Source organism: Rhea americana, unplaced genomic scaffold (assembly GCF_003343005.1).
Source record: "Rhea americana isolate MKP2758 unplaced genomic scaffold, rheAme1 scaffold_13, whole genome shotgun sequence".
NCBI classification, from domain to species: Eukaryota; Metazoa; Chordata; class Aves; order Rheiformes; family Rheidae; genus Rhea; species Rhea americana.
In genome coordinates this window covers 9,070,233-9,084,181 of record NW_028185372.1, presented here as the reverse complement: position 1 = coordinate 9,084,181, position 13,949 = coordinate 9,070,233, and the positions used below count along the sequence as shown (strand labels likewise).

The following is a 13,949-nucleotide window of genomic DNA, read 5'->3' as shown; positions in this document are numbered from 1 at the left end:
CCCTGGCCCGGCCTTGTGCCCACCGTCCTAGGAGCGGGCGCGCCGTGGCCTTTCCTGCCCGCCGGGCGCGGCGGCGGCCGGCCGGGGGACCTTGCTCGCTGCTGTTCTCAGCCCCCGAACACCGCGCAGGCAAGCGGGGCTCGGCCTGCCGCGGCCGCCCCCGGCGCCGGCAGGGTGAGCCTTGGCCACAGGCCGTCGAAGGAACGAATTAGGATCCTGCAGTTCAGGGGCCCGTCCGACCCCTCGGTTCTGCAGTAGCCACAGGCCATCTCCTCCACAGCAGATGCCTACCTATGRGCTCCTGTCCTGGAACACTTGCTGTAAATAGTTTACCCTTTTTTTGGAGAGGTAAATAAAATTTTATTGCTGTGCTTTTTTGCTATAAATGGGGGCTGTCCAAAGGAAGTTACTACAGAATGGCACTTCTATGAGTGAATTACARCTGCCGTGCAATATGTACCCATTCTGTCTGATGGTGGGATTGCGTTTCCAGGTAAAAATACAGGACAGGACATCTAGAAAGTAAGGGAAAGTGAAATGGTTGTTGTGCAGAAAGGTGGCTGGAGAGATTGATTGCCACTAGGACAAGATTCTTGTGACAGGAAACAAAATTTCCTTCTCTAGATCTTGCTTGGTATTCTATAATGTTTTCAGATGGTCTTAAAAGACGGAGTATCCCTAGAGGATCAATTAGCCTGACTTCTACCTATATCTGTCCCTTTAATGTCCAAGATCAGAGAGGTTGAGGTAGGGAGACATTTGTAAGGGATGCTATTWTCAGGAGTGTAATGTGTGTCTTATAAGATCTAGTAAACTCCTGAATTCATTTTTGAATGAATTAATTCTTTTCCTATTTTACTGCTGTTAAATTCTCTACAACCCCCAAATAAAACTACACTAAAAAGAAGGTTAAATTGCTAAGCTCTCAGTAATAAAGAAGATGAGCATTAAGATTTTCTATGCAGCCTCAATTATGAGCCTCTATGCACATTCATTATCATACCATTACTTTTAGGTAACTATATGTGATATTTTGTACATATTTTGATCTACTTGCTTCTTTTTAGCAACCTGGCAGAAATTAGAAGAGAACTACTTAATGACTCAAAAGGAAGTCCACRGAGGTTTTCTTTCATTGTGCAGAGAAGTTATGTGGTGTTACCAATGAAGCAGTGCTTCTAAGATGTAGGGTCCAGGAGAACTAGAACCTTTCCTGTCTTTGCCACAGGTTCCCTGTATCACCTTAAGTAAATCATTAATAATATTCCGAAAGATTGTTTGTGATATTATTGCCTCTTGTCCTGGTAGGAGCACAGGGAAGATCAGCTGTGAATATTTACAGGGAGCTTGGGAGAGTTCATCTTCTTTATGGCTATCTGGGTGATAGCTAGTGGACAAGACATGGAAATACAATGAATGRCCAAAAAAGGAAATAAGACTGAACTTTCATCTCATATCCCATTTGTCATCACTGAACTCAGAACAAGGAAGGTTGTAAGGACTGACAGTAGGGAGGCATGTCATAAACCATTTTGTCAAAATGCACACACAAAAGGGGCTGGATTAGTCCTGGCCTGTCGTAACCTTGGCACCTCTGGAGTTGCAGCAAAGTTCTCTGAACATAGACAATTGTGTGGTGCGTTCGGTGCCAGACGCTSCCGTCAGAAATAGTAACTTAGCTTTGCATATGTCATGCAAAGTGCCTGAAGGTAGTTGTAGAACTCCAGTGGAAAATTCTCTCTCTAAATGATCACATTCTGCCTGTGAAAAGGTGGCAGAACAGTTCTTGTGCCTTCAGGAACAACTTCTATACTGCTCCTTTGTTTCAAAAGAGCACCCTCCACTGTAAGTGTGAGGACGTAGAGAACATACTAGGGAGAAAATAGCACGAAGATYTGCTATTTTCAGTTTGTCCGTGAACCTAGTCTTTTAGATTTACAGCATATTCCCCACTGCTGCTTAAAACTTWACAGGAGTGGGAAGATAAAAATGAAGCAACCACTACTCATTTTTTGCACTTTTTGCCCAGACAAAATGAAGAATCTGTCCCATTCTATAACTTAAAATTTAAAGTATTTCAGCATATATACAAACAATAGACAAACARCTTGGGTGAAAGTCTTCAATTCTTCATTCTGAATCTCTGTTCACTTGGTGCAGCATGCTTAGCAGCTCCAGTTCTTGCAGATGAACCTTGTGATTCAAGCCAAGCAGTGTAACAACACATTTTTCATTTAGTTTTACATAATCTTTTGTGTCTGAAAGTGTTGTTAGCAAATGTCTTAGTAACTAAGAGCTAAACAAAACACTTAACTGTTGTAGCATCTTACAGACTTTTTATATAAACGTGTATCTGGCAAACCAATGCTGTATTCACACTTCCTCCTTGACTGTAGCACTGAMCATTTTTTTTCTTGATGGATATTTACATGAAAGACATTTTGATTGAACAGTATGAGCTAAATCCTAACTGATACACCTGGATCCGTTTCCTTACTTTTGACATCCATCTAGTGGACATAATATAGTATCACAGGATAAAATTCCTGTCAAAGCAGCTCAGTGCAGATCTTCTGCRTACTTGTTATCTAGCAGAACAAGTCACAGGGTCTCACACAACTGAGAAATCTGCAATTTTATCCAATAAACTTATACATTTTAAGCTTTTAAAAATGAAAATATTTTTGAATCTGACAATGAAATCATTCACTGAAAGGTGCTRTAGGTCCTCACCAGGAGAAATAAAACTGGTRCCAGAATATTCATATCTCCACAAAGGATAAGGGGRRAAAAAAAAMMAAAAAAMMMCCYWAAWYYKSMAAMMAAMYYMMMMSKTYCYTTWARSCMAWWAAAWWMYTTTTTTTTTCAGTTGACTGGTGAACAATCTGCTGTTAAGAAAATCTATGTAAAAGAATATTCCTTACTCAGCATTTCCTGCTGTGAGACTGACTTATAGTTCCCTTCATTTATTTCTCTACTACTCTAACTTTGGAGGTAGGCCTGTGTCTCATCTCACACTAGGACTAGAAAGTTAGAGCTTTCAGACAGGCATATATATATTTTAAAAGATAGATAAAAGGATATATAACATATATATATATATTTAAGTATCATTACAGAAGTTCGTATTACTGCATACAGGAGTAAAATAATCATTTTCTATTTGACCTAAAATTATATGAAAGATCTGTCCTCATTTGAAAAAAGACACACATGCTGTGTATTGTTTAGGAGCTTGCGTTATCTTACAGCTGCTTGAAGAAAACCCTTTTTATTTAGGTACTTAAATAAGAGTGTTTTCATTTTTGAATACGATGACCTCATAAATGTTCCAAAAATTCATAGGTGTTGTGAGTTTTTTGTGCTGCTGATATACTCAGGAAATCCAACTAGAWGTTATTCATTACTAGTAAATAATAATAGTCACATTAAAAGTAATTGCAATGTGCTTATTAACATATGGCAATATAAGCTGTAAAGGATATTTTACTCTAATATTTATAATATCAAGCCTTTTCAATATTTTTGTGAGTGGATCACAAAAGACAGTTTTAGATTTGAAACAATCCTGAAAACGTTAAAGCTTTTATCACCATCCAATGGAAAGAGAATCTGAAATGCAGAGGTGCCTGAGCTGTCTGTGATCACCAGCAGACTAGTGGCAGAATGCTCATTAGCACAGATTAAGTTCAGTTAATTTGAGACACGTRATGTCTTGTAGTAGGAGGATATTTGAGAACCCAGAAGTAGTACTCAGGCATAATGAAAAGAAATCAAATYTGGGAAGAAGTGTATATTTTAGGATTTATTGAAGTGACCTGWTTTGAAAACCTCTCTTCAAGTTGATTTGTTGAATTCTTCCTTTTTTTCTAAATAGTTTTTTGGGAAAATAATTATTTTGCTTTCCTAAATTCACACTGTTTGTGTACTGCAACTCATTAAATCTGGAAACTGAGCGACACGCTCCAAAAGGACTCCATATGGTACATACAGCAGCTATCAGGCTGCTAAGCAACACAGGTTGCCATGAGCACCTGTGTTCATCACATCGTCTCGGCGCTGTTCCCCCCGCGCTAGCTTCTGCCTRATTACGGAGTCCCATTCAAGGTCCCTGTTGTGCTTTCAAGAGCCCTTCGCGGAGCTGTCGGGGACTGTGTGAAAGACCTTCCCCCCCCCCTCTTTCCCTCTCCCTGCCCCAGCCTCTCCTGACAGCAGTGTTCCTTAGGGACGGTACAGTTGTTTATCTCTCTATCAGATGCAATAGGTAGAAGAGCTACAGAAGTTACTCTGCTGGCAGTAACTGCAGAAGTCATTTCTTTGTTCTTGCTATACAATAGCAGCTGTCTCTAGTGCATACAAATGTGCACAAACTCACAAATACACATTTACCATACTCCAGCATTTGATTCCTGATCATTGAGAAAAGACAAAGTATGTTCTTAAAATGTTTACATAGTAATGAAATATTAGTGTTGGGAGTGGGAGGCAGGGTAATGAGGGTACCAGACCACGAGAGATGGGGCCTGAGGAAGAACACAATGAAACATCACGTTTCTTCAGGTTTAGAGCTCACAGACACCCTGCATTCAGAGAAGCATATAGCCCATATATTCCATATTGCTCATACTGGCTTCTTCCTTTCCCAAATTTCCTCATACTTGTTCTTTTTGGTTATCAGCAATTATACCATATATTTCTTGTACCCCTTGTTTTTGCCTTAGCAGTGAAATTGAGTGGCTTTTGATTTTCCCATGTTTAACTGAAGCAATTACCTGGTGCTAAATTTGTCAGAATAGTGTTCTTTACTTTAAAAATTCATATGTCAATAGCATACATCTTTTCATCTTTTTTTTTTTTTTTTTTTTTTTTTTTTGCAGTTTCGATGTAGACAATGGCACATCATCGGGACGAAGTCCCTTGGATCCCATGACAAGCCCTGGCTCAGGGCTAATTCTTCAGGCAAACTTTGTCCATAGTCAACGTAGGGAGTCTTTCCTTTACCGGTCAGACAGTGACTATGACCTTTCTCCAAAGTCCATGTCCAGGAACTCCTCCATTGCCAGTGACATGTAAGTACTTTAAAAAATAGTTTTAGCCCATGTTTTTTCCTGTGCTGTCATTGGGCTAACATTTTTCCAGCCACAAGAAATTTCTTTTAAGAATCAAAGACAATAATCACTCATGTTGCTCAAGTCACGGAAAATTGTTTGTTAATTTGTTTAGTCAAGCTCATATTTGTTTCTGCAGTTTTCTGAAAGTAACCACGTTGCGAGGGTGTACTTGATGTGTTTATACGCTGTATTAGCTTTGACAGAATAATCAAGACAATATCAACATGCCAAAACACTGAAGAACTTTGATATCTTGGCTGTTAAGCTCTTTTCAATACAACCTATATGAACTCAATTACTGCTCCTTAGTATTCTTAAGATTCCATTTCTTTGCACTAGGAATTTTTACAAAGTTTTTACAACAATCAAAGTTAGTTTAGTATAAATCCTGCATAACTAGTTGCATGCTGAAGCATTTAAGAATTTACTCGTTTTCCCCAGTTTAGGCAGAGGAATTGTTTTCAGCTTAACCACATGTTAAATTAAATTATATGTTACTCACTCCTGAGAAAGAGTATGCTTTTCCCTAAAATATATATTGTTGATAATTCAGCAAATTAAGGAGATGGAAAAGTCTGTAAGATACCCTCAATTCAATTTGTGTTGTAAAAACAACTGTGGACAGCACAATAGCTGTTTGTTACAGTTTAGACATATTTGCCTCTTTGAAGTGATTGTGAGGCTCTCAGAGCAAAGATTTAACAGCTGGCAGAAAAATTCAAAAGAGGCAAAAAACGTTTCAAATAGCTTGTCAACTAAGTGGCAAAATTTTAACAAAAAGTTTTTGGAAAGTTTTTCTATCTCACTGCTGTTGACTATTTTTCTGTGATGTGTGTATTTTCTGCTAGTGATTCATACTTTGCAAGTGTATGTAGATTCTAAGTTGCATGAGTAGTGGCAGTCAGATGCAAATCTCTGTTTATTTGTAAAACTAAAAACATGTTAAATATTCTAGCTTCTAGTCACTAACAAGAAGTATAAGTGAAGAATAACTAAATATTTTCTTTGCTTATTCTATTCCAAATTTTATTGCCAAGTATGTGTTTATGGTTCAATTATAAACCACTAAAATAACTGACCAGGGTTGTGAAAGACCCCTAGTGACCATGCAAGTCAAAAGTATTAAAAATATGGTGATAATATAAATGCTGTTTTTTGAAGCAAAATACATCATCATCTTTAAAAAAAGTCATTACGCAGGTCAAAGGAAAATATTTTTCATAATAATGAGTGAAAACTTGCAGTCGTTATAACTGAGGATTCCTATTTTCAGCCTATGTATTGTTTTCAGAAATGTTGATTAGTCCATCTGTTAATAACTTTTTTCCTACTTAAGTGTCAAGATAAGCAACGTTAATGCCTTTGCAGAGATTTTGTGTAAGGTTCATACATCAATTAAGCCCTGTGTATTTAAGTACTTTAGTAAGCTTTATACCCAGTAGGAACAATTTTGATTGAGATAAATGAGAAAGAGACCAATCCTCTTGCCCTGCAGTATAGAGAAATGCATTTCACTTGCAAATGGAGACCCTTAGTCTTCCTCTGACGTTTTACCTTTCTTTTAGGCATTCAGAAGTCAGGCTTTTAGTGTGACATCCATGTCAGGATACCATTTGGGAAGACTTTCACATTCTGAGGGGCAATCCAGGTCCCTGCTCTGCTTACATGAGTCATTTCAATTAAAAATTCAATTAGTGCTCCATCCTTGAACTCATAATCCACTTCTGCATTTCCTTGAATTCTGGATAATATTTCAGCATATGGCAGTAAATTGGATAAACAATTTAATTACTGAAATACTGAGCACATTTTCTTCTTTGGATACTTGTATCTACTCTTCCTTTCAAAATCTTTGTAAAACATATCTATGTATTAAATTAATTGGACTTCACACCTGGATAGATTTCCAGAGTTTCCTGTCATATATGAGCTGCTGGACTAAGAAGGTGACTAATGCTGCTAATATTTAGGGTGGAACACAACAGGAAATATAAAGAGCAAGTTGTTTCAGCTATAGAATATTGATCATATATCAGTAAACTTTAATAAACTTGACTATATCACAGAAACAGCATAAACACCAAGCAATGAAAGACAGGATATCTAAAAAGAAAATATTGAAGAACAAATAAGGAAAAAAATACCACAAAGCTCTCTATATATGACTTCATGGAGAAACTGAATGTGCTCATGGAAAAACACCCCTACCTACAATATTAAATATAATCTCACTCTGGGTCAGGACTTTCCAAAAAGAGCTGGAGGCTGGAAGAGCAGTCAGGGAAAGTATTGCATACATATTTAGATCACTCTGAAATTGTCCTGTTTCCCTTTTGCTTGTATATACATGCTTTATTCTAAGTATTGTAGGTTTCTTATGCATGAATAAAAATATACAACAAAACATACACATCATTCAGATAGTATAGGTGAATTAATTCTGGAATCCCCTGATTTTCCAGTGCTTCCATTCTCAGCCTCAATATGTAACTTTTTAAAGCCAAATATACAGCAGAAGGCATACATCTTGTATTTGGAAGAAAACAAATGTATTGTTTTTAAAGTAACATAAATACTTCTGATATTTTCAATTCTCATTAGTATAAGTAGGGTACTTACTGTAATACATTCAATTTCAGTAGCAGCAGATGAAACAGTTCAAAATTAATCAAATTTGAGGTGTCATGATCAAAGACAGCCAAGAGATGGCAGTACTAAAGTATTAAATTCATTATTCTACCGTTATTTATTCTTTTTATTTGTGGCAAAGGAATAGAGCTCCATCAGGCTTGGTTCTTTGCAAATCCAGGTCAAAAGGATGGCCTCTACTGCAAAAACTTGAAATTGAACCATCAGATATTAATCAAGAGATTGATACAGTCAGAAACAATCCCCAGAAGAAGATATGGGGTCCTTATGGCCAAAGTAATGGGCTAGCGAAACGTCAGAGAGCAGCTGAAGAGTTCATTCAGTGAGCTGAGATAAAAGTAGCACAAACAGTGCAGAGAAGGGGGAGAAGGAGAGTTCTTAAGRTCAGAGGTACTAAAACATTTCTTACAGAGTAGCTGAGGAAAGCAACAAAAATCTGCAAGGCAGATAAGATGAGAGCAAGCGTGTGGGCCAAAYGTGAGCGCACGTATGGCGCAGGAAAAGGCAACTGTCGGATCAGAAAGGGAAAACAAATCAAAAGGACTAGAGTCAATAACCTATCTTTTCAATTAGCTCTTGAAAGAAATAGCATGGTCCTACAAGAAAAAAAGAAATAGATGGAGGACAAGATGTGAGAAGATTAAAACAAAAGCCATGCAAGATTGTGAACTGGAGAGGCAGGTGGTTTTGAGAGGAAGATACAAGGTCTAAGGCACAGTGGTGCTGTGAAGCCTGGCTGCGGAGCTGCCAGCAGAGACGTGACGATGTGCGGGTCAGAAGTGAGAGGATGAGCGAGCCGATGTGAGGAGTTACAGGGGAGAGTTTGCGATGAGAGAGAGAGAGAGAGGAAGACAAGTTTAAAGGGGAGGAGAATAAAGAAAGAGTTAAAAAGTAGTCATGGTGACAACACAGAGAAAAGAAGGAAGAGAAGCMAGCTGAAAGATGAGCGAAATCATCAGTGTCATAGTGGAAGAAATGTCTCATTTATATTTGAAAACATCAGTGAAGCAGGGAGCTTTGAATGTGAACGTCTTGCAGAGGTGGCCTGATCACCTACAACTTGCCTGCTTACCGCTGCTATTGCTGCCCAGGACCGGCAAATCCAGGCAGAGCAAGCAGTAGAAATACATCTTATGCCTTTCGTGCTAGAGATCACTGGCCGGATTGCAGAGAACAGCATCCCTCTGCCACGGTCCCTGATAAAACAAATATGAAGAGGATGCAGTTTACTGCAGGATATTTTTTTTCTTCTGTAACTACTATAACTATAATTATAATCCTGTGTCTGTCTAGTGGACATGCAGCTTTATAGATTACATTGTGCCATATCTATCTGAAAACTTYGGCTGCACATTTACCAAGGAGAAAAACAAAAGTCCTCTCTTTGAATAATAAATTTAAAATGTACTTTGAACAAGGAGAGCCTCTGTACTCTGAYAGGCATAGAGAGATTCTGGGCTGTTTTGTTAGGATTAGTTATCCCCATTTTCAATAGCTGGAGAAATACTTGGGGGATTTTAAATTTGTTTGAGGTTTTTCCCCAAAATAAAGCTAACATAATCTGTAATTTTGCAAATAGTAGAGAAGAAAGAAAAACAGAATTATTCTGGCTGCAAAAATGGCCTTAAATAAAGGGAAATTCCAAGATGGGGTGTTGCCTTATTTGTCAGTGACTGACAGGTCTGGTCCTGACCTGAAGCTGCAAGTGGACTGAAATATCCATTTAAGTGGCATGTGGAACAACTCCCAGAGGAAGGGAATTTTTAAGGTGAACTTGTACATGCTTTTTCCAGTTCTGGATTGTTTGTTCTGTTAAAAAAAATGAAAAAAAGTACTGTATTCAATCTGGATTGGATTCATAAAGGGAAAAGTACTTAAAAATAATGACATACCAAGATGGCAAACCTGGACACTTAAAAAGCTTCATCTGAGCCACTGATACACAATAAAATGAAGATCAATTTTTTCATCCAGAACAGGAAGCCAAATTGCTAGTGATACAGCCTTTTTTTTTTTTTTTTTTTTTTTTTTTCTCCTGAGCCAGGAAGGCCTGGATATATTTATAAAATACACTGAGTATGCATCTGAAGATAGGGAGAGAAAACCCCTTTTCTCTGAAAGTTGATCTGCAAAAAGTTCTGAACAAGATTCAAGGAGAAAAAAAACACATAGTTACTGAACAAATTAATCATATTGCAATTTAACAAATTAGAAGAAATTGTCTTTCATTTGAAATAAACTGCTGTTTAAACTTCAGATTGCAGCATTTGTGATATAACTGTTTAGAAAAGCTGAAATGAGCCAGTTAAACTAAAAGTCAAGCCTTCTTTAAAAAAAGCTTTTAAGATGAAATATTTTCTATTTAATTTCAGCTTTAAAAYAATTTTTAGTAAAAAACTGTAGTAATGTTTACTTGAGTCATTTATTTATTCACTGCAAAAAAAGTACTTATATGACTTTAGGAAAGACAGACCAATATTTTGTTTCACTAGGTTTTGCTTTTCCTTTTAAGATCTTGTAAATTGAATAAGTCATCATGTTTGAGCTTAGATTAAGCTAAATAATTTAATGAGTAAATCACTTTTTTACAATTATGAACAAAAATAATTTGAAAAAGACTATGTCCTTTCCGGTTGCCTGGGACATTTTACAAATGCAGTCTAAACCAAAGAACCCAGTAATAACCAGTTTGCTTAAATTTAAATAAGACGTTTGAGCAAACTTCATTTGTTGATCATGAACTCAGTTATTCTGTAAACAGAAAGAGAACATTTTCTCATTGAGAAGCCTTTTTCTGATCAGCATTTTATTTCAGGAGACCCACAGGTGCTCTAAAATGTGTCCACATAGGTTTGTATATTCAGGACCTTTTTGATGAAATGCAAATTGATTTTATCTTACATTCAGACAACACAGAATCATCATTGATGCTGTATGTGATCATTAAAAACTAATCATTTTCCAGATAGAACTTCCTACTATAAAACACTCACTTCTTCTTTGAAGGTGTCAGGCTTTTGCTGCCCCCCCCTTTTTTTTTTTTTTTTTTTTTCCTTCTTGTGGAAATTATGGGTGTTTGAAACAACATGGCAAGATACTTACTGCTCCGGTATTAACCAAACAAGATTGAATTCTTCAGACCTCAAAGACAGCATGTTATTAAAAACACGGTACCAAAAAAGATTTGTAGCTGAGACTTCAGATAAATTATAACAACACTCATCTCCAGGCTTGCTATCCAGATCTACTGCTGCGGTAATGGGAGGGAGGGAGCACGTGTGTGCTTTGTGTGTGCACGCGTGTGCGTGCAGGAGCGAAGGCTGGGATGGGAGTGATGTGGAGGAAGGGAACTCTGTTGTTGGGGAAACCTCTCAGAGCATGTTCCAGCTCAGTGATCACCTACATGCACAGGCTAAACTGATTTCACAATGCAGAACATTATTTCTTGTTTCATCCCTTGGAGCACAAAGAGCTTTCTGTATGTTTGCGATGATGCTAGTTTTGTGTTAACTGTGGAGTTCCTTCTCTACAAATGGGGAGGCTGAAATTCTCGTGTGTTTCACTCATTTGCCTTCTTGTGCCTTCTTATATACAGACGTATAGGGGCATTTGAATTTGGTTAGGGGACCCCCTRTTCTAACTCTTGAACCTGAGACAGCCTTTCTGCGGCTGGCTGGCAGCAGCTGCCTTGGGGCAGAAGTCACCTTGCACTGGTGCCCGTCTCAATAGCTCTGCTCTGTTTTCTTTCAGAGGGGAAATTGTCAGCCCTCCTTGGAAGGAGATTCACATGGAAAGTTGTGTGTTCTTATTCCTATGAAACATCACTCTTCTCAACACTTAAATGTATGGAGTAGGGACAAACAAGCAACCAACTGACTGCTGCTTAAAAGCAGTTCAAGCTAGCATGTTTTATTTTCATTTGCAACAAGCTAAGAGCTTACATGTGTCAGTTAATGCAATTAAAACTGATTAAYAGTAACTCATTAAGCTGCACTAACTTGATTACTTCCAGTCGTGTGCACACCCAAAGATTAATTTCTTCTAACCTGAGCAGGAAACAAACCTGCCCTGTAGTCACTGATACTTGCTGGTTTTGCAGCCTTGCTTAGGGCTAGAGGGTGATTCCTGTTGTATGAAYAGTCCAACCACCATATTGCTGGATTGACCTCGAGTCTTCTGATTGAGTTCAGCTGTCTTCTGGATCAAATCCCATCACTACATGATTCTGGCTTAATCCTATCCCTCTTTCAAACCACGAACCAAACTTCTGCACTGCAATAACTCCTTTTCCCTGCCATCACCCCAGTGAGCTCCAGGCAGGGTGCCCTCTGATTTTAGAACAAAAACCGTGTACACTAGTGAAGCACACTGGCAAGTCCTCGCTCTGTCGCTCCTTAGACGTGAATACTTCTGTCAGACTTCATGCAAGCCAGTTTCTCAGAGTTGTCCACAGTTGTCTCACCCAAATGGTTGATACATTATGGTAGGATTAAAGCACTGAAGCTTAATGGCTGTTTGGGACAACCTGATACAGTTTATTTCTTGAGTTTGTTTCTTGYGTTTCTTTCTTTCTTTCTTTCTTTCTATGGTCTTCTGCATTGTGCTAGCATCCTGCAAATGGCCCAGCAGATCAGTAAGTAGATGGTTTCCTCAGGCAGGTTACCCAAGTCACAGGTTAGAGTGCAGACTCTTTGGAAAATGTTTAAGCTTCCTGAGCAATTCCTCTTCARCTCTTCAGAAGGCACTATGATGCTCTCATGGGAGATGGAAAAAGTCTGATAGCACTCATATACCAAATTATGAGATGGAAGAAAATAGTAATACTTCCAATTTTTTGAGTTAGTCAGCTGATTGTGATTCCAGCACATTGAGCAAGCACCCAAATGACACTCAGCCAATTTATTTATTGGTTGTGAAAAAAAACCCTGCCTCTTTCAGTGAAATTCAAATCACTCACAAACCACTGACTACCTGAGAAAAGCTGTAAACCAATTTCTGTCACACTCTAGAATGTGAGGTGWTGTCTCAGTGGGCAGAGCACTGGGAGATGCCTCTTATATCCAGCTTTTGGAGGCAGGTCTGTTTCTTATCTCACACTAGGACTAGAAAATTGCTTTCAAATAATAATAAATTGAAATGACATAACAAGACCTATTCATGCACAGTAAACTRTCTTGAAGCACTGTGATTTCTGAAGCAGCAAAATAAGTATGATGAACCAACCCAGGCAATCTGGATTCTCCAAATACAGATAATGGAATAGTGCAAGCTGCATGGGCGCAGCCAGCCACTCCTCCTCCAGCTCCCTGTCCTTGGACAGACAGGTTCTATTGGCTAGTATTATTACATGATGTTTCCACTGCTAAATCATAATGCAATTTGGAATCAGATTTCATTGCTGCTAAAATCTGAATCTGAGCAATGCACATATTTTCAGCATGTCTAATTCATGTATCTGATATGATTATTTGGCTTCTCCTCTAAAATGGTCCAGGAAAAAAGAAAAAAAAAGTACTAGCAATTAGGGTGAGCGGTGGGCTTGCATGGGTGTGCGCACAGCAAAACACCAGTGTGTCATCTAAGTTGTATTTATAGCATGCTATTGGATACTCTGTCTGAATCTGTCCTGTATACAGGAATGGGTGGATGTCATGTTTAATCCAAATGTAGAAGTTTACATTGAAAAAGGGGTCTTCAATAGATTTTCTGATTCAAATAGAAGGCTACTTTCATGTTAMTATTCTTTCACATTTTGTGCGTTTTTGTGTGTGGACAGCATGGATTTTGTTCCCTTTCTGTTATAATATTTGATATGCTGCAATAAATAAATAAAAAAGAAAGAAAGAAAAAAAAAGAAAAATTGCCAAAATGGAACTCTGTAAAAAAGGAGCCAGTTCTTGTCACAATGTAACAATAACCTTAGCTCTTTGCTACAGAGCACAGTGCAGGGTTGCCAGACAGCTCTGTCCCCTCGGGCTTTTCAAAGTCTGTTGGCAGCTTTATACTTTTAAACAGGCTATGTCCCGACTTTGTAGCCAAAGAATCCAATGCAGAGTATGCCAGTTGGCTTTAAAACCTGACTAGTGTTCTGAGCCAATACTTTTCCTAGGGAGATAAGTGAGTTTTTCATTCAAATGGAGTGTGTAAACCAGCAGGATCATGCTTCAAAATGATACAAAGTGTCAAGAT

At 38.2% G+C, this 13,949-nt stretch overlaps 1 protein-coding gene across 5 annotated transcripts in view; it reads left to right on the top strand.

Moving 5' to 3' along the window:
* PDE4D (phosphodiesterase 4D) overlaps positions 1–13,949 on the top strand; it is a 395,151-nt gene that overhangs the window by 272,883 nt on the left and 108,319 nt on the right. For all 5 annotated transcript variants that reach the window (XM_085326463.1, XM_085326467.1, XM_085326465.1 and 2 more), the window contains exon 2: positions 4,878–5,069. In XM_085326463.1, coding sequence (XP_085182589.1) covers positions 4,878–5,069 — 192 coding nt within the window. The remainder of the gene's footprint in view (positions 1–4,877; positions 5,070–13,949) is intronic.